A 26,737-nucleotide genomic window follows, 5' to 3' on the forward strand; every position below is an offset into this window, starting at 1 on the left:
GGCTTTAAACCGTCGACGTATAAAATCAAGTATGTAATACCTACATAGGAACCTATATTTCAGAATATTTACTTACAGTAAATCCAATATATAGATTGTATATTCTATATATTGTGACGTCTTCTTAAACAAATAAATATAAAATTATATTTAAATATTAACATGAGAAAAAATCAAAAGCATTAATTTAGATTACATTTGTGATGTTGTATGTAATGGTTATTGAAGCTAAGTACTATTTCCCTTGCAGTAATGAGATGAAAAATTTGCGGTACCTACACTCGATAGCAAAGTTCCTTCTCTTGTATCTAAAAACCATAATTACACCCAATTTGAGGCGCTGGTAACCTAGCGGTAAAAGCATGCGAATTTCCGACATAATATTGAATGAAGTAAGCGGGTTCAAATTCAAAGCCCAACTCATGCCAATGAGTTTTCGGAACTTATATCTAACGTTATTATTTGATATTTTACTGATGCGTAGTGCTGGCCGTTTAGATGTTTCTGGGACTTAGATATTTTTATTATTAATAACACTGTAGGCTTGTTTCATGACTAGAAACAACATTCGATTAACTAATTCAAGTATTAATCAATTGTTTGGCCCATGACTGAGCCTACTTACGAAAACAGCAAAGAAACCCACAGAGGTACTTTGGAGCTTTGACCTTAGTTTTTAAAGGAGATGACGTGGGCAACTTTTGGTATCGTGGCTGTTGATATGGTATTATAAGTTCGAGTACCGAAGCGTCATCTTCATCGGAAGCGGTGAGCTCGACTTCGAAGAGCGACGGCGAGACGCGCACGGAGCGCTCCCCGAACGAGCGGTTAGGGTGCTGTGCGCAATACGGAATCGGCATTTCGATCTCGACGGTGACATCGCTTTCTTCGTCGACACTGTCCTGTAATAGTAAAAATATTGATTTTAATATAGTTACGGGAACAAAGCTAATATTTGTTGAAGTGGAACAACTATTGGCTTGGTTGTGTTTTTTTTCGATAATGTTGCCTAATAATTTTAGCTACGTGACCTTATTGACATACCTATAAGTACTCACCCCATTCTAGTGCAAGTATTTGCTGTTACTATCAATATTGCTGCCAAGTCTCTTCAGTCATCTCGGTCTCTTAAGACACGGTCATCTCGACATTCTCGACTTTGCACTTACCTCATTCTAGTCTTATATTCGCTGCTGACGCCGATGCTGCTGCCAAGTATCTTACCAAATCTTACACAGCCTTTCTGTGGCTGCACTTCGTTTTGCTGGCGTTATGCCAGCTCTTGTACACCGTAACTGTGTGCTTACCTCATTCTGGTATTGGCGGTCGTAGGTAAGTTCCACTGTCTAGATGGGCATGTCCGCCCAGACTGCATGGGGCCATCCTGATTTTGTACTGGCCTCCTTCTGGTAATGTCTTCGTTCTGACTGATGCTGACGACGTCTATCGTTGTACTTACTAATAAGTGTCTTTATACCGATACATAACATTGTCAATTGCGACGGCAATGGCCGCGTCGCTCGCTGTCAACGCCGCTGTCTACCGGGACATGTAGCAGCAGGAGCAGCTCACTATCTTAACCCACGTGTATATTAGCTAGTATCTCTTACATATTCATGTCAGCTATGCCGACCTCGTTCTGCCGCGCTCGGCGCCGGCCGCGTCGCTCGGTGTCAGTGGCGTCGCTGTTAATGCCGCTGTCCGCCGGGTCCTGTACCTGTCAATGTCCACTGTATACCGACCTCGTTCTGCCTTGCTTGGCGCCGGCCGCGTTGCTCGGTGTCCGTGGCGTCGCTGTCGATGCCGATGTCCGCCGGGTCCTGTACCTGTCTATGTCCACTGTATACCTACCTCGTTCTGCCTTGCTTGGCGCCGGCCGCGTCGCTCGGTGTCAGTGGCGTCGCTGTCGATGCCGCTGTCCGCCGGGTCCTGTACCTGTCTATGTCGACTGTATACCGACCTCGTTCTGCCTTGCTTGGCGTCGGCCGCGTCGCTCGGTGTCAGTGGCGTCGCTGTCGATGCCGCTGTCCGCCGGCTCCTGTACCTGTCTATGTCGACTGTATACCGACCTCGTTCTGCCTTGCTTGGCGCCGGCCGCGTCGCTCGGTGTCCGTGGCGTCGCTGTCAATGCCGCTGTCCGCCGGGTCCTGTACCTGTCAATTTCCACTGTATACGGACCTCGTTCTGCCTTGCTTGGCGCCGGCCACGTCGCTCGGTGTCCGTGGCGTCGCTGTCAATGCCGCTGTCCGCCGGGTCCTGTACCTGTCTATGTCGACTGTACACCGACCTCGGCCTCGTTCAGCCGCACTTGGCGCCGGCCGCGCCGCTCGGTGTCCGTGGCGTCGCTGTCGATGCCGCTGTCCGCCGGGTCCTGTACCTGTCAATTTCCACTGTATACGGACCTCGTTCAGCCGCGCTTGGCGCCGGCCGCGTCGCTCGGTGTCCGTGGCGTCGCTGTCAATGCCGCTGTCCGCCGGGTCCTGTGCCGGCAGCAGCAGCTCTCGTACCTCAGGATCCGCCAGTGTGACCGCTTGCACCTCTGCTGGAAATTTCAGTAGATTTATCAATAATAATGTTTTAACAAAAATCGTGATACTGAATTAACAATCTGTTTAAGTTTTGATTTGTTTATCATAAGACCTTGATTCGATTCCATTTCGAGCGTCAAGATCGCATCATAACAAGATCAAAACCTTAACAAATTGTAAAATCAGAATCGACCTTCAACTCAACAATAAATAAACTGTCTTTTATTTCCATGAATAAACATGCACACCTTAAATAATAAAAGCACCCAAATTTCCAGGAGAATATATTTCTACATCATAAATCATATAGGTACCTAAATATATAATTCTCACATATCGCCAATTTCTTTAATCACAATAACAACACAGAACTGATGACCGTGAACATCGATACCTACCTACCTATTACATCTTACAATGCCGACATAAGTATTACGTCTTTAATTCCGTAGTTACTTGCTACAGGTGTACAAAAATAATGTCCAAGGAATTAAATTGTGGAGAGTTTGTGGAGAAGGTTAAATAATACATACATTTTCACTGCAGCTCGCTGTAGCTTTTAATCGTTACACAGACACGCGTGAAGCACAGTAGATTGTTGCGAACGGGCTACGGCCCGGCCACGTCTCGTGTAGCCCCCGTCCTTGGTTGCCATAGCAACCGTCGTGCGCGCGCAACCCATTCTGACGTTGTGTTTTGACAAAATTGTTTCGAATTTGTCAAACTTTTCTAATCGCTACGAATATTCTGTAATTTAGTGTTTATTGATAAAATAGACAGATTAAAATGCCACCAAAAAAGGTATGTATTGTTAGAGTAAAGAATATATTATAGTAACAACTTAACTTGTATGTTAAATAATTTAGTTTTAGACAAAGATCAGTAAGCAATTCAAAAACAATTTCCTCAGGCTTGTTTCATTATTTGTTATTTAGAAGTATATTGTTAAACTGATAAATATAGTACAATTTCATTACTTTATTAGAGTAATACAAAATATGTGATTATGTAATGCATCTATCACATTGATCAAACACATACTACGTTGCTACTCCACGACCCTCACTACTAGTAAGACACGTAACTGACTTTATAACCTCACTAATCCCAAACGGTATCCCGCTTAGAATTACCTACACTAAATTTCCATATTGCTACGTTTACCTATAAACTCTACTCCATAACTTTGGATATGAAGTAAAGCCTTGCTGTGCTAGGGAAAAATTACGTAAGCTAGTTTCGGTTAGTCTTAGAAATTGGTAAGTAAAAATTTAATATGTATAAGAAAAAATATATCTAACCAGATTCTTAATGATTGTTGTTACATTTACTACTTAAGTAGAAGAGCCAATATTTTTCGCAGCAATAAACATTTTTACCACTAAGAAACTATTAGAGTGCTATGCCGCGCCGTACGGCAGCTATTTCCTACCTACTGTGTGCTGTCAATAATTGGATTTCATGTTTCTAGTTAATTAATTGTTAAACCTAGAACTTGTATCACTGCAAGAACACCGAGGCAGCTAAATGGTAAAACGATAGTTTAATTGACCGAGCGTTAGCGAAGGTCTCCGTTTCAGCTTGGGCAAAAATACTTTCGTATGTCCGGATGTACTCCTCTGCAGGTCGCATTTCTAAACCGATTCTTGAAATTTTGTGAGCAGGTTCGGTAGTTAGATAGAACTCTGAACTGGAAAATGTTAAAAATTGGGTAAATTGGCATAAAGGGCTTAAGTGCCAATAGGGTCTACAAAGGGTCGACGGCACTTAAGACCATTTTGAGTCCGCTGTGATAATGTTACTCAACGTTAAGTATTTTTTAAGCTCATGATTCTCATGTCGGGAGGTCTACAGCTCACAGAGCCACTAGTATATGTAGATAGAGGAAGATTATTTCTAGCATTAGCAGATAGCAAGACTGCGAGTATGTAATGATCCAAATATATCGTCACTAAGAAATTATTTTTGGTCTAGCAAGGTTTAGATGAAGATTATTTTAGTAGGCAACGTAATTGTCATTAAGAAGGCGGGTTATCTTAAGAGCCAACAGGAGTGGTTTTCTCCATACAAACGTACTCGACTGTTTCCTCCGTGGGTTTTGAAGCTAGAGCAATGATTTTTTCAACACAGATTAATATTGTCAATATCTGTGTCGGACCGTTTTGCTTTTTTTAATATTTTTGTTTCTTAAGGCGCTAGAGCCCTTCAAAATGGCCTAATTGACTATGCCGCAATGAGAGGCGTGGTATTCAAAACTGATATCAATTAGCCAAAAAAGCAAAACGGTCCGACAAAGATAATTTCATTACTATTTAGATCTCAAAATTTCGTCACATTTGGTTAAGTTTTGGGGGAGGAAAAAGCTTCCATTAGCGAGACGGGTATGTTTACCTAAATATTTAAATATCAGCTCCCGTATCCTCTTAATTTTCTTAATTAAACCACACATCACTATGATCGGCAGAACAAATACAGTTCCAATTACTGCATGTTAAAGTAAGTAAACATTACATTTTCGTAAATTATGACATTTATGACCAATACAAAATACATTGTGTCACTAAGTAACGCAACAGATACTGTCACAATACAAATGACTCAGCAAACGACACAAGAAATATATATTAACGACTTTAATGGTTTGCTTAGCTCCCTACTCCACCAGGAATGAGTAAGCAGGGCTCGGTAAAGTTGCCAGACCTCTGGCGAAATAAGTCCAAGGAGAAATCTCTTGGGATGCTACTAAAGCGTCTTACTGTAAGTATTGAGTCAGTAGGACCCGATCAGTCATGTCTAGACGCTTGTGCTGACGTCATATTGTAAATACGTGTGTTCTGTCTGTCTATGTTTGTGTATGTCCTTACCCAGCTTCTGGGATGCTCGCGGATATCATATTAGCTTTCCACATGTTTGAGTGATGTCTCAGGTTGCATGCATTGCAACCAAAATGCCTGTTTGTGTCTGTTTCGCATAGAAAACTAGTTTCGATTGCGTGAAAACAACGGGTTTGTTTAATTTTGACCTGAGTTTAGCATGTCTGTTCATTCAAGGTGGGCCTGAATAACCTGATCAACTTTAACTACGATTTTAAGTGAACATACATTACTTAATAGGAGTTTCCGCTTTATTCAAAATATATTATCTTTCCAAGCCAACAAGTTATAAAAGGTTTATTGGAGTATTCCAATCACTGTTAACTGTCAATTGTTACTACCTTGGCGCGACAATTAAGATGCTGTTAACAAAAATCAAAAGTAAATATATTGAACGAAATTGTTACAGTGTTTTCATTTTAAAACACATCTAAAATAAAACGGCAAAATGGGATCTAAGTTAATATAACTTTATTTTCTCGAATATCATCAGACATACGTGGTTAAAGTTCATCAGGTTATTAGGGACCACTTTATATACAATATTTTTAGCAGCTTGCGATGTGAATGTTCTATCACCATGCGACCTCGTTAAACTTTAGCTGGGGCCTTATTTCAGATCTTATTTGAATATAGTCTTACAGTCAAACGATTAAAGAAACATTAGTTACATGAAATCTATTTTCAGTTTGCGAAATGTCAACCTTAATACTAAATAAACCTTGAAGCATATTTACAGATTGTAATAAAAGGTTATACATTTGAGCTGGATTTGTTATGGATATTATCTGTCGGTGTCGATGTTTCTAATTGAATTTTTTTTTACTTTTAACACTGACTTATCATATCCATAACTAATCCAGATCAAATTTATAACGTTATTACAAGCAGAATATTCCTCCTTGTTAGATAGACCACCAATAATTCGACATCAGTCAAACGGATATGCAGACGTACTTAGCTAAAATTTCTAAACTTTAAAGCCTTTGAACTTTCTAGAAATGTCAAAAACCAACACCTTCCAAGTCCAAGGTAGAAATGCACCCATTTAAATTTTAAATAGGTACGTTTTGCTGTACACGACTCGACCGAAGGGCGAAAAATTCTGGAATGAGAAGTTAATAGGGTGTTTTTTTGTTGTCCCCTACACTTTTTTTTTCAAATTTGGGATTTTTTACGTTATTTCTACTCAGAATCACGAGCTCTTTCTATCCTAATAGGAGAAAAAAAGTGTCCTAAGGTTTTTATTTCCATTACGTCACCATTTTTCATAGACTATGTATAGCGGTCGCGGAATCGTGAGTCTGAGTAGAAATAATATAAAAAATCCCAAATTTGAAAAAAAAGTGTAGGGGACAACAAAATAAACGCCCAATAATGGAGTACAATCGATATTAAATCATATTATCTCGTTACGCTTATCGATATCAGCGTTATTATCCCATCGATTCCCTGGCTGTCATCGTTAATTCATCAGAAGCATGCAAGGGAATTCGGAAAGGACACCCCATAATAAAATTTTATGCTTATATCAATAAACTCTCATTTGTATTTTGCTCCACCAGAGCCCGTACCATGAGTCACTGACAGTGTCAAAACTGACATTTACGCTATCGAGAACGTAATTTACTTTTTATACATCTCGTTTGCACAAATATGCGAGTACGAGCGAGATGTATAGAAAGTAAATTACGTTCTCGACGGCGTTTATGTCAGTGCCAAACTGATGGTAGCCGTACCGGTCACGGCACGATTGTAAACGTTTGTCTGAAAATAGCCATAAATAGTTTAATACTTTGTTGGAGTGTTTGTTGATCGTGTTGCCACTTTTAACAATACAAACAATGTAATGAGTTATCGGTCATAGTTGAAGCAAGTCACATTATAGTTTTTCTAGTGTATCTTGCTCGTACTTCGGTATCAAAAACGAAATGATGGTATCGGTATTCGGTATCAATGTCTCTTTTGGTTTTCTATCTTATATGTGATTCAATTATACTTATAATTTTATTATAACTTTTAAATAGCCCCTTTAAGCTTAGGCTCTGCTACGAAGTGCTACGCCGTAGCTTGTAGCAAGTAAACTTCTTATGGTGAATATCTTAAAATAATTAAAACTTGGATAACATTCTGTGATAGACGAGATAGAGATTTTAAATGATTTTGAGCGAGATGCTGAAGTTAATATGCATGAATTGGAGGACTGTGAGCAAATAAAAGTATTGAAATTACAAAAACAAAATAATAAATCGCAAAAATCAAAAACCCACTCGAAAAAAACACATGAGGACATTAGGTCAAGTAAGTGAAGAATTTTTGTTGTGAAAACTTCATTAGCGGCGCTGGGCACTTTTTGAGGTGGGGAAAAAATGATAAACTCGAGACAGCGTAAGGTGATCACGTGACCGTAAGGTTTAGATGGCCACTCATTTAGATGGCATTTAAATCAATAAAGAAAAACTCAATGACATAATTCAATAAAGCTACATCTTGATGAAATCGCTAATAAAAGTGAACTCTAGTACGGTGAATAAAACTCAAAATATCATGACCAAATATATTTAGATGCGAGGTCTGCAAGGTAACTTTACAATTTCTATTCGAATTTAAAACAATTAACGCAACAAATTTCAATTTCGACTTTTAAACAAGCTCACTGACCAGCAATTTCGGAACTAAAGTCTTTCAATAGAAAGGAGAATGGGTCAATTATACATAGTGCCGCAGACATTTTGGACTAGTCATTGAGTTTTCACTTCTGTCGGCACTCCCGGAGTGCAACCCGTTGTTTTTTTTTACAACGCCATGCATTACAAAACCTTTAATTAACCAAGCAATCCTTACTTACCAGCTTACGTGATTAGAAAAATGTAATACATTTTCTTTATAATCAGTAATTACTGCACGTCTTCACAAAGGCTTATCACTGTTCACAGATAAATTTTATCCTTTAGAATGTCCTCAGATTGTAGAAATGCCAACGGTTGGTACGAGTATGCTTGATAGCGAGCCGACAAGTCCGCGGGACAGGGCTGCCAGTACATAATTTTTGATTATACGATCCAGTGTCTGCAATTATACGAAATTCGACTACATTATACATTGGCCTTAGCGTCTAATGCAGACGATTTATGGTGTAAAACCGGAGAAATATCCTAATACACCGCCTGGGACGAAATTAAGGAAACGCAGGGATGCCCAGCACCTGCATTACCCTCTCGGCTTCACTGTCTTATCCCACAGGAAAGGCGAGCCAATACGTGTGGAGACAGGTCAGCTGCCGCTTATTTCAGGTTGGACCCTACTCGCGCCTTACGAAAACTCCATTCCGGGTTTTATTTTGTTTTGTTTTTGTTTTGTTGTTGAAGAAGGTATTTCGTTACAGGGGAGATGGTCGTCCTCTTAGCATTGGTTTGCAATCCATCTAAGAGAAGGTTACTACATTATACGAGAACACAATTTAAAAAAAAATCGATTAGTATTAGATCGAAATTTTAAAAACTGGGGTCTTACCGCGAAGACCGAAATTCGCAAATTGCGGGGGTCTTTCTCTTTTACTCCAATGAAGGCGTAATAAGAGTGTCAGAGAGGGACGCCCGCAATTTGCGATCTTCGATTTTCGCAATTATAGCCCTGACGTTGACGTACGGTTCCATTAAATTGTATAACAGTATCAACACACTGTTTTTTGACATCGGTGTTTTTTTTCGTATCCAATTATGCCGATTGACCACCTATACGTAATAGATACGAAAAAAAATCCATTATACGAATTTCGTATCCAATTCTACGATCTGGCAGCCCTGCCGCGGGACCCGATGTCGTGCTGTCGCAGTACTATCTGATGCCAGACACGGTGGTAATTAGAATTTGGTGACACGCCTAGCCTGGGGACTCATTTGCGAACTTAGTACCGTTTGCAAAAGATACAATACAATTTCCGTTAAGAGGAGCGTTCCAGTCAGCAGAGCAATCATCAGACAAATATTTTCCACTTTGGAAATTGTCTTCTGCTTAGCAATAGTTCCTTCCTTTATTTTGCCATAGTAATCAGGGCGTTCTAAAGATTTTTAATTCGACCTATTCCTTGAAATGTGCTCTAAACATTCCAGAGCTCATTTGCCTAAGCCTATAAGCCTAGTTAACTCAGTCTTCAAATTTTTTTTTAAAGAAATTCAGCCTTTCGGTCTAAACTGGTGACTGTGGAAAATTTAATTATACATTTCTATAACAAAAACATTTTTCTAATAGCCAGTGAGCGACTGATTACTTTAAATAAAAAATCTGTCATAATAATTAATTCAGTTTCCAATAGAATTAAGAATAAGGATTTGATATCACTAATAATATTGAGTCTCATTGCAATGTTGATTTACACTTGCCTACTGCTAAAATAATTATTTTCTACTTACCTATAGAATTCACCTCGCTATACAAATAACGACATTTCATTATTATGCTGTCGTTACTTTCAGCTGAATTATGGTATTAGTATGATACGAATTACATTACGGTTATTGTTGGTAAGTAAGGAAGTTGAATGCTATTAGAATCAAGTTACTTACAAAGTTGCTTAGTACAATGCAGCAAACGCGTTCGCAGCGGTTCGCACCGCAGTCGTTTTTAACCGTTCGTCGAAATAATACGTTAAAAAAATTCGTAGTCACAAATAAATAATGTCGTTCGAAATGGATAGTGACAGCGACGTAAGTATTTATAAATGCTTTATACGATAAATAGGGAGACAGAACCGATCGTAACGTTTTTATTTGGTTCTGTTCACGACAAATTTGTTCTAACCATAGTAGCTATTGCGTGACGTTAACTTTTTGATACTCATTTCATACCACAAAACTACCATAAAATTAAATTTATTGGTTAACAACAAAACTACCATTTATTGGTTAACAGGAGTTTATTACCGCCATTAATACTACTGCCATAAAAAATGTGATAAAACCACTTGCCAAAAAGACAAAATTAAGCTATCCTAATCCAAATGTCAAGTATATTTTGTTTTAATTCTGTTAATTAGCCATGTCGCTCCAAAGCTGCGTATGATGAATGAATTCTTTGATTAATCTTACTTTTGTTCAAAACTCAGATTTGATGTGGCAATCGGTTGAGGAATCAAGAAAAAATATGATTAAAAATAGTGTTTTACGTGACTCGTGCGTTCTCTTTTCGATTTTATCACATTGAAAGACGTCGTTTGTCTTTTTAATATCGAACTACGTGACCGCGAATTGGGTTATTCGGGTTTTTTTTTACTTAGCAATATATCTACATAAATATTTACATAGGTACCACCCAGGTAGGTGCTTACCAATGTAAGCATCACCTGCTTAGGTTCTTCTCCGTCCATCAAGGTCCATGAAGGGTTATATAAAAACTCTTTAATAAAATATAGTAACAATATCAAGAAAAGGCTTGTTATACTTAATAGATAGTCTCGTAAATATTTGACGCCTTGGCGTTTTAGTAATATCTATACTTATCTAGAGGATTAAATTATCGATAGAAGCTTTGCAACACATTTAAAACCTTTTGCAGGATATACATTCAAATCTTGTGTATATAATTAGTTATATTTAGTAACATGTTTGTGAACTCGACTGTACTTGCCTGTTTCAAAGTTTGTGAAATTCCACTTCTAAGTAAAATACCGTAATATATCAGTCGCACACGTCTAAAAATGAAGCATTCTACAAGCACGCAAACCTCTTTAATAGTTTGTTTATACATGCACTGCTCGAATTAAAGAATATGCCATATTTTAATAGACTATTTACATGATAAGCCCTAATAAAGACTAAACAACGAATGCCATGCTAATTCGGCAAGCTTTTCAAATTGATAATAAACCTGAACAGTATCGGTTTTGCTGCCGACCGAGACTTGCGTGTCTAGTGTCGACGATATCTTTACGAAAAAAGATTTCATTATTTTTCCATCATGCTGAGGGCTATGATTAAACGTGCTCTTAACGGAGACGAAGAAAATGCTATTTTAAATAAGACGATTAACGTTTTAAATGTATGTTGTTCATAGTAATGTGTTTGAATAGTTGTTTGGTTGTATAATTAAGTGTAAGGCCTGAGTGGACGCTCGAAGCGGAGCGTTCGGCGTGGCGTACAGCGTGGCGTCGGGCTCACAAGTAATTTGAGCAGCGTGCACTAAGGCCGCTCCTATACGCTTGCATTTGTTTAACATGCACGCCGCACGCCCCGCCCCGCTGCACGCCCAACTCGAGCGTCCACTCAGGCCTTACACTAATGGTTGATTTTGTGGCAGAAAGAAGCGCAGAAGTCGAAGGGCAACTTGACAGAGGGAGATGACGCTTTAGATTGGCTGAAGCCGCGTACACTTATCAAACCTGACGACCAGGAGGACATTCCGGAAGGAGTAAGTGTTGTTTAACCCTTAAGGGGCCCACAGATTACCACTGTCAGTTGTTCGGAACGGTCACCTTATGGGCTTAACTGACAGGATGATATCGTCCGGCGAAGGTAATCTGTGGGCCCCTTTAAACCAATATTATTTAAAGCAATAATTTAAGAGTTTGCAAGCACGTACGATCTAGCTACATTTTTTATTATAAGGTAATTTTAAGCGAACATTATTCTTTGCTTCTGTTGTCATTTCCAAGTTACAAGACGGCAATATGTTTTCATTATCGGCCAATGAGTGTCATAAAGTATCCATTTTCATAGCGCAACTGAAACTTTGTAGGCAATTTTAAGTATTTTATAAAATAAGACGTTTTAATGTTGTAAAGCATTAATTTGACGTTTGAAATATGAGAATTATGAGTATCCAAAAAATCAAACGTGACCCATTTTTAGATATTTTTGTTCAAAAGTAGGCAATATCAAAATATCTAAGATCTACACACCGATTTAAACTTTCACGATTTTTACACATCTGACGGCAAATACGAATATCTTGCCATCAGAAACTATTTAATCTGTCTTCTACACTCCTTCATCTTAATGTGAGCTCTGTCTATCGTTATCGTATAGATATATAAATATATCTGTTAAATCAGTTCTCAAATACAACTGATAAGACATTTACAATACCTATAAAGGTTTAAAAATTAATGCGTAAATTTATAAATAATGTCTGGACATTATTTATAAATTTACGCAAATAGATATATCTAATAATACTTAATGCAAATATTTCCTAGGACCTTGACGAAGATGTCGGTCGGGTCCTGACACAGATCAACCCGCAGTGGGTCGCGGATGAGGTCGCGTACCACTACGGAAAGGCCCTGTTCACCTATAAACCTAAGCCAACGTTCGGGAAGGCGTACCCACTGTTCGTCTACCAGGGCACCGCCATTCGTAAGGATTCCGACGAAGCTAAAGCACAAATTGCTGCCGGTTACGGTAAGTTGATAAATTAAGATATTTAGACAAAATTTACCAAAACTATTAGTTATTGATATTATTTGGATAATGGATTAATTATCCTGCCCTAGTAGCACGGTCGCAGTTTTATCATTTATCACCATGCCTGTCACGTTCTAACAAGTATGTAAGTGCGAAAGTGACGGGCTTAGTGATAGTGGATAAAAATGGAACCGTGCTGAGCCCGCTGTTTTACTTAAGGAACCAAGGACCTTTATACACAATTTAATGTAGTGTACAGTACAGGTCATTAATTACGTTATTTATCGTAAAAATAAAACTTTCACTAGACTTATATATGTAGACCGGGATATGAACCGTGATTGCCTTTAGTATTGTTTTTGAGCTCCCGATATTTCGACGCAGTTACATGCATACTAAAGGTAAAGGTAATGTGAGTCATGTTACTAAAGGTAATTACCGTTTATATCCCGGTCTATATAAGTCTAGTGAAACTAACCGTGAATCATTCAAAACTGTTATTTAAAATACACTTTGGTACCTAACGAAGAGAACACTTGTTTGTTTAATAAGGTAAGGTGAGTTTCGACGACGCGGGGCCAAAGCGCGTGAAGGTGAAAAAGACGGCGGAGGACGCGGAGGACGAGGAGGAACCAGAACCAGAGGCGCCGCCGCCCGCCGTCGAGGAGGCCAAAGCGGAAGGTCATACAACATTTACGAACCACCATTCTTATCTCATACCTCTTTAAACGAGCGATTCTTGTTTATTTATTTATATATATTTCGGGGATCTCGGAAACGATTTCGATGAAATTTGCTACAAGATGGGGGGGCGAAAAATCGATCTAGCTAGGTCTTATCTCTGGGAAAACGCTAATTTATGAGTTTTTATATGTTTTCCGAGCAACGCTCGGTCTCCCAGATATTTGTACCTTAATGCGTCCATAATACGAATACCGATAGCGTAGGTAAGCTTATGTTATGATGCCCAAACGTACACGTCACTAAAGCTTGCACTATGAGCTTTTTGCCGCTCAAGGAACCCATTACCTACTTGTTTTGTCTTTTTCTAAATTTAACTTTAATCCTATTTGATTAATCCTACCAAAAAAATCATCTAACTTTTTTTGTTTACAATTTATTTCAGTATTAATTCTTTATAGACACATTTTTTCTAACTTTAATACTTTTCTCAAAAAACACTCAACTGGGACCTATTTATTTCATGCTAAAATTGTGAAACCACCAGCACCATACCTAAGGATATTAATACTACATTAGTTTCAAAACTGAATAGGTACCTACCTACTTTGTCTTCCCAATACATTTCAACATGACCGAATCGATTAGATGTAGATTGTATTTGATGTGAACGAAATAAATGCTATTAAAACCAAGCTTGTTGAAATGTTTAAATATAGAGGAGCAAAAGCCGGAGGAAGAAAAGGCAGCGGCGGACCAGGGTCCAGAAGTGGCTGAGGGCGAGCAGCAAGAAGGAAACGCCGCTGACGAGGCCGAACCGGAAGAGAGTAAGCATAAACGATGCTATAATAAATAAATAATAATAATAAATATTATAGGACATTATTACACAAATTGACTAAGCCCCACGGTAAGCTCAAGAATGCTATTAAGCTTAGAATAAATTTAAAAGATCCCTTTGACCAATATGGTGGAAAGATTTGCTGGCTATGGATGAGGCCTTGGTGGCTCAGATGGCAGAGCGCTGGAGTATTGATCTAGAGGCCGTGTTCGTCTCACCCAAGACAATAATTTTTCCACTTTTAAATTTATTCTAAGCATAAGGGTAAACGAAAGTGTTGCAGTGAGCTGCGAAATTGCATGGAGAAATTATGAATGAATTCATTGATAAACCATGCACTTTTGCGGCTGACGGTACCAATAGATGGCTCCACATTTTGACCATTCTTATGTCAACATAGCCGAGGAAAAGGGCGGGGGCGGCGCACCACCCGCAGGAGACGACGAGATTGTCATCAGGCCTCGTGTCAAGAAGCTCGCCAACCAGTTCAACTTCTGTGAGAGGGCTGCTCTCACATTCAACAACCCTCGGCGTGTGAGTTTTGTTTTTATTTCAATCTATCGAGACTCCCTTCCCACCTCAATATGGTCCGTTGTAGCTTAATATGGCCCGAGAGCTTAAATGGAATTTACATTTGAAAACCTTGCGGTAATCAAAGGCGATAAGAATCGTACAAGTTATCTTATAAATTGGCATGATGTGGTAACATATTATGAGTTTTCTAGTGAGTGAGCATTTCAGTGGTTTTCGTATGAGGTTAGGATCCTGACCACATTTTCAGTCGCCTTCCTGCATTTTTTTTACCTAACGATTTATTTTGGTGTAGGGTAGAGCGAGGCGAATAGGAGCACAGAGTGAATCGGATCATCATGAAAAATTCGTTGATGTCTGAAATATTTCATTGATATGAGTGCTCTAAAATAGCGCTGTACATATCTTCCGTTAGCCTGCGACGCCAGTCGTAGGCAATATTTTCAATATCAACTTTTTTTTTAACTGATCCGATTCGCCCTGTGATCCAATTCCCCTCCTAAATATATGGACTGACCAATATTACTAATTTAAGTATTTCTTTCTTTCTGGATATCTTCGTAAATATCCTGCAACCTTTTAAACATTCAAGTAAAGCTGTAATTTAAAAATGATTGTAACTTCAGTCAGTGGAAACTCAAACGATACCACCGTCGCGAGCGAACTTCAGCAGCGTGGCCCTACAGAGCATCATATTCGACTTCTACCAACAGGACTATGCCAGGAAACTGAAAGAGAAGGAAGATGAAAAACCTAAGAGAGTAAGGACAATGATTTTAATAGCACTTTTTTCTTCGTACAGTACTTATAATGTCGAATGTGATAATACTGATTATAACTCAGGAAGTCGACCGCGAACCGGTTCTTTCGTTCGTTCGTCTGTTTGCCTCTCTATCGCTCGTATATGTAAGAAGGATTTTTTTCTCAAACGTTTGCCCGGTTTTATTTTATTGATTTTAGGGATTACAAACAAAAATACAAACAAAAATAAATAAGTAATGTTACATTTACAATTAAGATTAACTTAATGCATAGCCAACGAACCACTACACGAATTACTACAAAATTATGCAATATGATTTAGTAAATGTACTTACATAGTCCCACTACTTTGAGTAGGTACTTACTTGGCTGTTTATTCAATGAACTCGATGATTTGCATTTGACATTCGATGTTCCGAAGGTTGGTAATATAATCTTCTGTGGCTCGTTCTGATTTGCGGTTCATATTTTTATGAGATACCTGTTTATTGGCATCACGAAACATAAAATTAGTGAAAAGTCATGTCAGTCAAAACTGCTTTAATGAATATGAAGCTTTTAGGTTGCTTAGTTCTGAATTCATACAAATGGAACATACCTAAAGGAGATCGTTAAAATATAATAAATAGCACCATTTACCAAAATATAAAACTATTTATTACCTAATTATTTCATAGTTTTGTCGCCGAAGTCAAATAGATCAAAAAAAGCGGCCAAGTGCGAGTCGGACTCGCCCATGAAGGGTTCCGTATTTAGGCGATTTATGACGTATTAATAAAAAATTACTTACTAGATCTCGCTCAAACCAATTTTCGGTGGAAGTTTGCATAGTAATGTACATCATATATTTTTTTTAGTTTTATCATTCTCTTATTTTAGAAGTTACAGGGGGGGGACACACATTTTACCACTTTGGAAGTGTCTCTCGCGCAAACTATTCAGTTTAGAAAAAAATGATATTAGAAACCTCAATATCATTTTTGAAGACCTATCCATAGATACCCCACACGTATGAGTCTGATGAAAAAATTTTTTTTGAGTTTCAGTTCTAAGTATGGGGAACCCCCAAAATTTATCGTTTTTTTTTCTATTTATGTGTGAAAATCTTAATGCGGTTCACAGAATACATCTACTTACCAAGTTTCAATATATTTCAAGTATATTCAATATTTCAAGTACAGTTCTTATAGTTTCGGAGAAAAGTGGCTGTGACATACGGACGGACAGACAGACGGACAGACAGATAGACAGACATGACGAATCTATAAGGGTTCCGTTTTTTGCCATTTGGCTACGGAACCCTAAAAACTTAGACAGGTGCAAACTCAAGCTCGTTAATAAAAGTGTTAAATGGGATACTAAGTTAATTCAATAATTGTACGTCCAGTTGCGAAAGAAAGCGGCCAAGCATGCGAAGTCCGCGCAACAGATTCACGACGAGCAACTCGCACAGCGCGTGCGCGAGGCTTGGTCCGTGCTCGAGCGGCTGGTCAACCAGAACATCTATGACGATATTGGTAAGGCGACTGCGGCTTATTTCCCACACATTTTTAAGCATCAACATGACATTAGGTACCTGTTTCTCTTCCAAATAGCGCCTTTCAAGGTCGCTATGTTTCTCCTGAGGAGACCAGAGAAAGATTATCAAAGCATAATTTTAACCATCATTGACGATTCTCTTTCACAACCCGCTCATTAGAAACGTTAATGAATTTGTTCACCCACATTCTCCTCATTGTCCGCCCTCACCCGCATTGTCAATTTTTCCCCATTCTTATTCAATGCCTAACATCCGTTGCGTTCCGTCTTATATCTTTATCAATACTCTGGCTAATCTGTACTGTACTCAAATCTGTCCCACCGCCTTGTGTGCATCAGCTGTGTATTTACAAGTTACAAATTGTCCGGTATTGTGATATTGCCCTCAGCTCAAGACTACCGATATTGGGATGACCCGTCGGACGAGTTCCGTGAAGGCATGGGCTCTCTGCTGCCGCTTTGGAAGTTCCAATACGAACCTATGCGCAGCCACGCAGTCTGTGACGTCGCCTGGAACCCGCATTATCAAGATTTGTTCGCTGTCGCATATGGATCGTGTATGTAAATCATTATTGTAATTGTAATATGGATATCTTGTCCGAAGAAAAAGCTTTTTAATTTAATTTAATTTTAATTATGTGAAGCTTCTCTGGACGGGTCAAGTTATAAGAAAGTATTTAGCGAGCGCAAGTTCGCAATATTTTCCGTGTTGGTAAGTAGGCAAGTTCTGCAAAGATAGCCACTATAAGTACTTGAACAAGACCACTTGAGTTGTTGTGTAAACGGACTTGTTGGAACCAGACGATCCGTTATAGGTAGGTACCTATATAAATAACTCGTTGAAATATCAGCCTGATCATAATCCGCGGGGTGTCCGAAATTTGTTCTGATTAAAGTTACACAACGAGTGGCATTACGAGACCTACTTAATCTTCTGCTATTATTCGCGTTTTGTTCTTCCAGTGGATTTTACCAACCAACAAAAGGAGGGATGCCTGTGCCTGTACAGCATCAAGAACCCGGCATACCCCGAGTACGCGGTCGTTACCGAATCCCCGCTCATATGCCTCGATGTCTACCATGAGACTCCTTACCTTATTTGCGTTGGTAAGAATAAATACGAAACAAAATTTAGAACTTAAATATACCTACCTATTTTTCCTAACGTCTCTAAGCAGTATTTATTTTTTAGATTAATACAATTCTTAATACCGACGTATTACCTTTATGCACACAGATCATAAATGTATGGTGCGAACTGTACAATTTGTTAGATTTGGTTGAAACTTACAATTTTCTTGTGTGACAGGCCGCTACGACGGTAACGTGTGCGTTTACAACGCTCAGTTGACATTGGAGTCTTCTTACCAGTACAAATCGGACTCCGTCAAAGATAAACACACCAGTATTGTATGGGAGGTAAATTAGACAAACTTTTTTTTAACTTTGATTGAACCTTTATATGCCTTATCCCCGTATACGTCCCAGACAAATTCGGACTATAATTTAAAAGTAGCAAATTTTAGCTAAGGACTTATTTTATTTACTTGCACACCTTCTTGTTCCATTATTAATCCCTCATCACCAAATATAACCTTTTAACCGCCAGCAATTTTTGATCGAGTGTGCTCGTGGCGCCACCGATAGTAATTGTACCACGCAGAATAAGGTTGGCATAGTTACGGGAGTTATAAATGTTCTGTAAAAACCAAATCAGATCTTTGTCTTATTTATCAGACTGTGGCGAAATGAGCTGGATATGTAATGTCTTATATATCAGACTCTGGCGGTTAAAGGGTTAATGACACGGACATATACCATAGTCCAAACTTGAGACTTGAGAGCTTGGTTGTCTTGAGCCACTGAAGCAGAGCTCTACATCTTTGGTTCAACTATCTATCTTATAGCTCAATCACTAAATGAAATGTTACGTATGGGACTCATTCACAATTTCACATTAACCAAAAACTAGACAAAATTAGATATCTAAGTTACCTACCATCACTAGCCATTGTAAACACCTGTTTTCTGAACTTAAGCATGAATTTATGAATTAGGGACATTTTCAGTTCAATTAAATACAGTCTGTTCGAAAAGAGAAGAGTCGTGGTATATATTGGGCCACATACTTTCCACGACTCATCTCTTTTCGCACAGGTTAAATTTTTTAGGTAATGACGTTCCCGACATGCATTGCGATCTGAAAGTCCGACAATTATGATTTTATTTTATTCAGATCCGCTGGGGTCCCCGCCTGATCGACGGCGAGGCCTCCTTCTTCTCTATATCCGGCGATGGTCGCGTGGTGCAATGGGCGGTGATGCCGGGCGAGCTGCAGGCCACGACCATCATCACGCTGCAGTCGCCCGTGGCCCCCATCCCTGGGCCCGACGGGACCATGCTCACCGTTAACAGTAACTACGACATTAAGGCTAAAGTTCAGACGGCGTTAAGTTTTCCCGTATACCGTGTACGGGATTTTATCGAATACCGTAGTGGCAGCAAAATTTGTATGAAAACTTTCAAAATCACACACGTTATCTATGCGGGAAAGCCGTCTAGCCATGTGAACGATTTTGAACGTTGTTGTACAAAGTTTGCTGCCACTACGGTATTCGATAAAATCCCGTATACGGTATACGGGAAAAATTAACGCCGTGTGAACCTAGCCTAACAGTTCCGACGAGCGTGCATTCCTCAGTATTCCTGATCGGCGTTACTAAGTGAACAGAGGTCAAGAAATTCTCTTGATGCTTGATTTTTTTTGTTCAAGTGAATACCTATTTTTCGAAATAATCGCTCCGAAAGAAAAAAAATACGTGTCATCCCCCCTCTAACTTTTGAACCATGGGTTCAAAAAATATGAACAAAAATCGTTAAACAAAATCTCAATAAATACTTTAAATGAAAACTATAGCGAACGTGATCGATCCAGTAGTTTTTGAGTAATTGCAAAAAGTCTTCTCTTCTTAGTCAAAATACGTACAAACTAGTACAAAGCGAAGGTACTCCCTTATGCTTGTAATGTACCTACATGATACGATACTTACTAATAGCCCCCATAATGCATGAAATCCTTGTAAAAGTCTGTAAGTATCATCAGTGTGGAATAGCGCATTTTACTATACACCGCGCCTTAAGCCTATTCTGGTAGAATGGTAAACAGAACCCTTCACTGAGCATGGCCCGACAGTATACTCTTGGGCGATTTTTTTTAGGTGTTAAGGTGATTAGTTTAATTTAGAAACTATGCATCGCTAACTTTTGATTAAAGGTTGCGGCAGCTGTATCTGCTTCCACCCCGAGAAGACCGAGATCTTTATGGTGGGAACGGAAGACGGCATGATCCATACTTGCTCCTTGAAGTACAATCGTAACTACGTGCGCTCTGTCCAGGTAACATTATACATTAGGTTAAAGAAGCCTGTTAGAAGCTCTTAATATCTTCTCTGAGGGTCTACCGCGGACCACGTTCGATGTGATGCCTCTCTGTCGCACTTGTAAATTCGTAAGTACGTGTGACAGGGAGGCAACTTGTCGAACGTTGTTCGACCTAGGATTTTTCTTCCAGGCCCACCACATGCCGGTGTACAGGATCAACTACAACTACTATAACAACAGTATTTACGCGTCTTGCTCCGGCGACTGGAGGGTAAAGATATGGGAAGATGGACGAGAGTGAGTAATTTATGGAACAGGTAAATTTAGAGGTTACCTCGGCAGTCTCTTCGACTGGGGCGAGCCCACTGAGCCGAGCCAATTCAATACGCAAGCTAACGGCCTCACTACTTGACAGAGTACGCGGGAGTACCAACAGCATTCTAAACATGATAGCTAATAAGCTAGATTGTCCTCTGTTGTGGGAAATGGGTCAGCGGACAAAGTCACTTTTTGTTATAATTATAAATTATTAAATATTTTATTTTATTAGGTTACTCATTGTTACTAACATACTTAAATCATAAGCTATAACTAACAAATGTATGGACCATTGTTGTCTTAAATAAAGAAATTTTGATTTTTTTTTTGAATACCAGCAAACCAGATAGCTAACGCATATATTTCATCACCGGTTATTTATTACAGCGAGCCTCTGTTCATGTTCGAGCTGGGCGCCGCGGTGGGCGACGTGAAGTGGGCGCCCTACTCCAGCACCGTCTTCGCGGCCTGCACTGCCGAGGGAAAAGTAACATCGTCTACGCTGATATACACTGATAAATAAATAAATATTATAGGACATTCTTAGAATAGAATAGAATATATTTATTTGTATTAATTGTACATCGTCAAGACTCAAACATGATTTACAATAAGATAGCTTAGCTTATATTATATAAATTTATTTTATGGTTTCGACATATTTAATCATTCATCCAGGAATTCTTTCACCGAGTAGTATGCTTTTGATGTGCAGAACGTTTTAGTTTACGTATGAAGCAGTGTTCAGTACTCAATTTTTTGATTACCTCAGGTAGTTACACAGATTTACTACAGTCTCACATTAAGCTCAAGAAGGCTTGTGTTGTGGGTATACTCAGAAAACGATATAATAATATACATATACATAAAGACATAGAAAACACCCAAGACTCAGGAACAAAATATATCTGTGCTCATCAAACAAATAAATGCCCTTACCCGATTCGAACCCAGGACCGCGGCTTCACAGGCAGGGTCACTACCCACTAGGCCAGACAAGTCGTCAACTGATACAGCTCTACCGCGGTTATCACTCTGGTGCGAATTCGCACACCACATGCAAGTCATTATACGTATTACAAATTAAAGATATCTTATTGATACGGTTTTAACACCCCCTGGCACTGATTAAAATAACCGACTTGGTTTCACATTACATCTCAAAACTTTTTTGTAGTAAAAGTGTTGCGAGACTTGCACCTTTTTACATGTAATGTTTTTGATGGGTATAGTGGTGTCCTGCTCTCACATCGGAGCGGCGTGAGGATCCGCAACACGCAACGAATGTGAAGACCGCCATCTGTCCGGCCGATCAATATGCCGATTAACATTATTTGCATGCAATTATATGTAAAACAAAAAAAAACATAAGAAAACGAATAAACAACAAGGGGTTGCACTCAGGGAGAGCCGGCAGAAGTAAAAACTCGATGACTATTGCAAAATGCACTATGTATAATTGAGGTTAACGCCATCTAGCGTTAGCGTTAATTACTTGAAACCCCTAAGCACATCACTGTTAATACTCGAGTTATATTAATACCAGTTAGAGCGAAACTCACTAGATGACATTTAAAACAATACAGAAAAACTCCATGACATTACATGTAACAGTTTTTCGATCAGGTCACGTGATCGTCTTACGCTGTCTCGAGTTTAACATTTTTTCCCCGCCTCAAAAAGTGCACAGCGCCGCTAAAGAAGTTTTCACTTCAAAAATATGACAACCGAATCGAATTGAATATAAATACCTACTTACACCTATACCTTAAAAAACTGGCCATGTATTTATGAAAGATTCCACATACTTTTCATAAGATAGAAATAAGCGAAGAAATGTTTCGGAAACACCGTTTAAAACAGGGGAAAGGTGGACATTTTGATATTCACTTACAATTTGCACGCGTATACTTACTATTTGCCCCCGTAAATGTAGGAGAGAGGGCCTTCGTATTAGCAATGTAGAGGTCCATTCAATCTCATTTGTTTTTTTTAGAATAAGTACCTAATAAATCTTGTTGACTCGTTTTTGTAGGTATTTCGTCGTCGGTCCGTACGTAATAGTGACTCTAGTAGGTGTATAGATTCATGTCTAACAACATATGGCAATGACGTAATTGCAATTTTATAATTTCAGGTGTACGTGTTCGACTTGAATGTAAACAAATACCGGCCGATTTGCATTCAGGCCGTGGTCTCCAAGAAGACAAAAAAGTTGACGCGGCTGGACTTCAATTCGCGGCTGCCTGTCATTGTCTGCGGTGACACTAAGTATGATCATTGATCACGTGTGATCAACTAATATGACACGCGGCTCTATTTCCTTTACAATAACGTTGGTGACACCCTGACACCGACCCGAACCATACAGAAATATAATAAGACAAGAGTGCTCACTCCATACATCAGTTTTGGTGCCAAAAAAACTATTACCTATTATTTTCATAGTCGACATCTAGCATCGAGTAGCGGAATTATCAATACTGCTACTTGACAACAGATGTTCTCGACTCTCTATGACTACATATTTACGTTTTAAACCAATTTTAATACATTTTCGTTAAAATAATAGGACATCCTTACACAAATCGTTTCATATCTAATCTAATGGGAGGCCGATTGCGACGCGACACGATACGTCACGTTAGGCTAGTAAAATGGACGCGTAGTTTCTAAATCAATATTTCGCCCGCTCTCGCATCGCCTCCATAGCTCAGGGGTTAGAGCACTGGTCTTGTAAACCAGGGGTCGAGAGTTCAAATCTCTCTGGGGGCAGGAAGTTGGTTGATATTTCGTTTTTGTTTTTTTCCTTTGTTCTATTTTTAAAAGTATTATGTTTTTAGGGGATCCGCTCACGTATTAAAACTGTCACCGAATTTGCGAGTCATGTGCAAGCCGCCAAAGAAAGCAGTTGGTGTTGATCAAAGAACGCTCCAGGTAAGAACGTTTTTCTTTTTATTATTAACAAAATTATATTGACATGTTTTTATAGTATTTTATGCATCAGAATATAATGTACATAATTATAACCCAGAAAGTAACTAATAACCCACAGAAAGTAAGTAATATTGACACAATTAACGTGAGATATCTTCTCTACAATTAGATTTAATATTGTAGTGGTACTTAAAATGCATTTTTTCTTACTTTTCTCTTTTTTCCTGGTTGTATTAAATTGATTTAGTGTTAAGTGAAGTACCCGATTACTTTCTAATTCTCTTTCTAATTTTCTACCCCGTCTTTTGTTTTCATAATCGGGTGAATTGCAAAAAAAGTTTACGTAGTTAAGGATCTTTAATTAGTCTTAAGTTAATTGATTCCATTGTGTTGCGAAAATTAACTAGGTGTGATAATTGTATTGGATTGTATTTATTGTACTCAATTCATACACATATACCTAAGTCTACATAATAGAATCTAAAGTATACGCTAACACACAATCATGCATAGATAGAAACGGCTTAATTGTCGTAACACAATGGAATCAATTAACTTCAGACTATAGTTATTTGTACAACAAGAGATCAAAGTTTGATATTTCTTCGAGTGCTTATTTTGAGTCCCGTGCAAGCGAAAGATTCTATACTAGAATCTAATTTAGAATCTTGAGCGTAGTAAGGGACTCAAAGGCGCACGAGATGAAATAACTTTGATCTCGTGTAGTTCACAAAACTTTTCACCTCAGCAGTGAGAACATATTAGAGAACCCGAAAAATGTATTCCTTCTCCATCACTTACCTATTCACTCATGTTTTCTTAAGATATACCAACAATTAAGTTTTCACCTCAGCAGCTCGAACAAGGGTACTTATTTGCTACTTAAAAACAGTGAGCAAAATCGCATTTTGCTCACTGAGTGAGCAAAATCGCATTTTGCTCATTTTGTCTCACTCAGTGAGCAAAATGCGATTTTGCTCACTGTTTTTAAGCAGCAAAGTACCCTTGTTCGAGCTGCTGAGGTGAAAAAGTAATTACATGTCCTTAACTATGTAATTTTTTTTGCAATTCACCCAATCGAGTTCATTTTATTATGTAGTTACAAACTATATAATGTCTTGCATTACAGATAATGAAGTTGGATAAACTGTTGACTTTAGTTCGCGATCCGCCTTACAAAGTGGGAGTCGTGGATGAAAAATTTGAAGACGACTAAAGATTTACTTACTCTCCTTTTTATAATTTACGATATTATTAATTATAAAACTATTTATATTTCAAATAAAACTTCAAACATATATTTTACTCTTTATTTATTGCTAGTAAAACTCTGAATTAAAACAAATAGTGCTAAGTCTATGACTACATAAGTAATTTGTAAACTCTAAAATACAAAACAATTCCATTTTCAATGGCTTCCAAGTCACATACATGATTAATTAAAAGAGAAGTAATAATACAGGTGGATATAGATTTTTTTGTCATTACCTGGGATATACCCCTCCAGTACCATCGGTCCATTTTCCCAATCTGTCTACTTTACCAAACGGTCTACTTTCCCGATCTGCCTAATTGCTTTTCTCAATCCGTCTAATTACCTATCGGTCCACTTTCCCGATCCGTCTAATTGCCGATCGGTCCACTTTCTTCATTGGTCTACTTGACCAAATGGTCCGCTTTTCCGATCCCATGAAAAACATTTCATGTAAAATGTTGCCAAGACGAAACCACAAGGCTCGGACTGTCAAAAAGTTATCAGATATCTTGTAGAGCCAAGCTTCTAACTCTACAAGCCCTAACATCACAAACTCTACACCTTAGTCAAAATACGTGGCTTGGCCGTTTTGTTACTACAAAAACAATTGTATAATAAAAAATTATGAATAGATTTCACCTTCCGCCCATCACGCCCATGTGACGGTAGCGAAACGGCCAAGCCACATATGTTGACTAAGATGTAGAGTTTGTCATGTGAGGGCTTGCAGAGTTAGAAGCTTGGCTATAAACTAACTAACAAGATATCTGATAACTTTTTGACAGTCCGAGCCTTGTGGTTTCGTCTTGGCAACATTTTATATGAAATGTTTTTCATGGGATATTGTTTACTGGAATGATCCCAGACATTTTGTTCGTTGTAGTCACAAAACGGTAATTTGCTGCAACGCAATCAGTTATATTTGATTAAATACTGTCAGAACAATGACGGTGTCTCACTCGCACCTGTTACAATACTGATATGTCGGTCCTCTGAGGTTGACACATATTGACTTGGCATTATGCTGGCACTAAGCGTTTTTAGTATTCAGAGAAACTGGTGGTTTGCGTGTATAAAAAATACATTTCGCGAATCGCCAAATGAAAGTTCGCGAAGTTGGTACTATGCTACGAAACGAGTGAACCAATGGCGAAAGTAGACAACGTGCTCAAGTAGACAAATCGGGAAAGTGGACCGTTTGGCAAAGTAGACAGACCGGGAAAGTGGACCGATGGTAAAGTGGACACATCGCGAAAGTGGACCGTTCGGTAAAGTACACAGATCGCGAAAATGGACCCTTTGGTAGAGTAGACAGATTGGGAAAGTGGACCGATGGTACTGGAGGGGGATATACAGGGTGCTTCCTGTAACAGGAGCAATAAATTAAACTGTAGGCTGTACTCCTCAAACTGACCAACATTTGTTCAGCAACTTTTGAAAATTATGAATTCTTTAGACTTCCTCTTTTTCATACAAAATAAATATTGCCTTCAATGTACGCTGACATCAGTGTGTTTGACGTTGCTTGTCACGCTTTAAACATAACAAAATTTGCAATACATTGCGTCTTAGAATAAACTTTAAAATGTAATAAAAATCAAAACCTGAGTTATTTTCAAAAGTTGCTGAACAAATGTTGGTCAGTTTGAGGAGTACAGCCTACAGTTTAATTTATTGCTCCTGTTACAGGA

The 26,737-nt window shown here is 38.7% G+C and overlaps 2 protein-coding genes and 1 non-coding gene across 3 annotated transcripts; 2 read left to right on the forward strand and 1 right to left on the reverse strand.

Annotated features, from left to right (window-relative positions):
• Positions 1-585: 585 nt before the first annotated feature.
• On the reverse strand, positions 586-3,210 carry LOC134655346 (uncharacterized). The gene is made up of 3 exons (XM_063510795.1): positions 3,099-3,210; positions 2,403-2,542; positions 586-902 (listed from the first exon to the last, which is right to left on the reverse strand). The coding sequence occupies exons 1-3, from the start codon at positions 3,208-3,210 to the stop codon at positions 618-620; spliced, it is 537 nt and encodes a 178-aa protein (XP_063366865.1). The 3' UTR covers positions 586-617.
• Positions 3,211-5,180: 1,970 nt separating this feature from the next.
• On the forward strand, positions 5,181-25,089 carry LOC134654959 (dynein intermediate chain 2, ciliary). Its single transcript, XM_063510405.1, has 18 exons — positions 5,181-5,285; positions 11,696-11,806; positions 12,594-12,798; positions 13,354-13,482; positions 14,202-14,309; positions 14,724-14,857; positions 15,481-15,615; positions 17,004-17,133; positions 17,545-17,712; positions 18,119-18,262; positions 18,465-18,574; positions 19,392-19,569; positions 20,430-20,551; positions 20,727-20,833; positions 21,242-21,341; positions 22,992-23,125; positions 23,698-23,791; positions 24,921-25,089. The coding sequence occupies exons 1-18, from the start codon at positions 5,196-5,198 to the stop codon at positions 25,005-25,007; spliced, it is 2,286 nt and encodes a 761-aa protein (XP_063366475.1). The 5' UTR covers positions 5,181-5,195; the 3' UTR covers positions 25,008-25,089.
• On the forward strand, positions 23,557-23,629 carry Trnat-ugu (transfer RNA threonine (anticodon UGU)). The gene has a single exon. It is a non-coding gene; the product is annotated as a tRNA-Thr (tRNA).
• Positions 25,090-26,737: the final 1,648 nt, after the last annotated feature.

Source organism: Cydia amplana, chromosome 16, assembly GCF_948474715.1.
Source record: "Cydia amplana chromosome 16, ilCydAmpl1.1, whole genome shotgun sequence".
NCBI lineage: Eukaryota > Metazoa > Arthropoda > Insecta > Lepidoptera > Tortricidae > Cydia > Cydia amplana.

What these genes read in the sequence shown, in the direction of transcription:
- LOC134655346 (XM_063510795.1), bottom strand. Translation starts at nt 3,210, where the DNA reads ATGGGTTGCGCGCGCACGACGGTTGCTATGGCAACCAAGGACGGGGGC. An exon ending in TGTGCTTCACGCGTGTCTGT is followed by an intron (nt 2,543 to 3,098) that starts GTAACGATTAAA and finishes TGAAATTTCCAG; the next exon opens with CAGAGGTGCAAGCGGTCACA. An exon ending in GCCAAGCGCGGCTGAACGAG is followed by an intron (nt 903 to 2,402) that starts GTCCGTATACAG and finishes TTACTATTACAG; the next exon opens with GACAGTGTCGACGAAGAAAG.
- LOC134654959 (XM_063510405.1), top strand. Translation starts at nt 5,196, where the DNA reads ATGAGTAAGCAGGGCTCGGTAAAGTTGCCAGACCTCTGGCGAAATAAG. An exon ending in CGAGGCCGAACCGGAAGAGA is followed by an intron (nt 14,310 to 14,723) that starts GTAAGCATAAAC and finishes ATGTCAACATAG; the next exon opens with CCGAGGAAAAGGGCGGGGGC. An exon ending in ACACCAGTATTGTATGGGAG is followed by an intron (nt 18,575 to 19,391) that starts GTAAATTAGACA and finishes TATTTTATTCAG; the next exon opens with ATCCGCTGGGGTCCCCGCCT.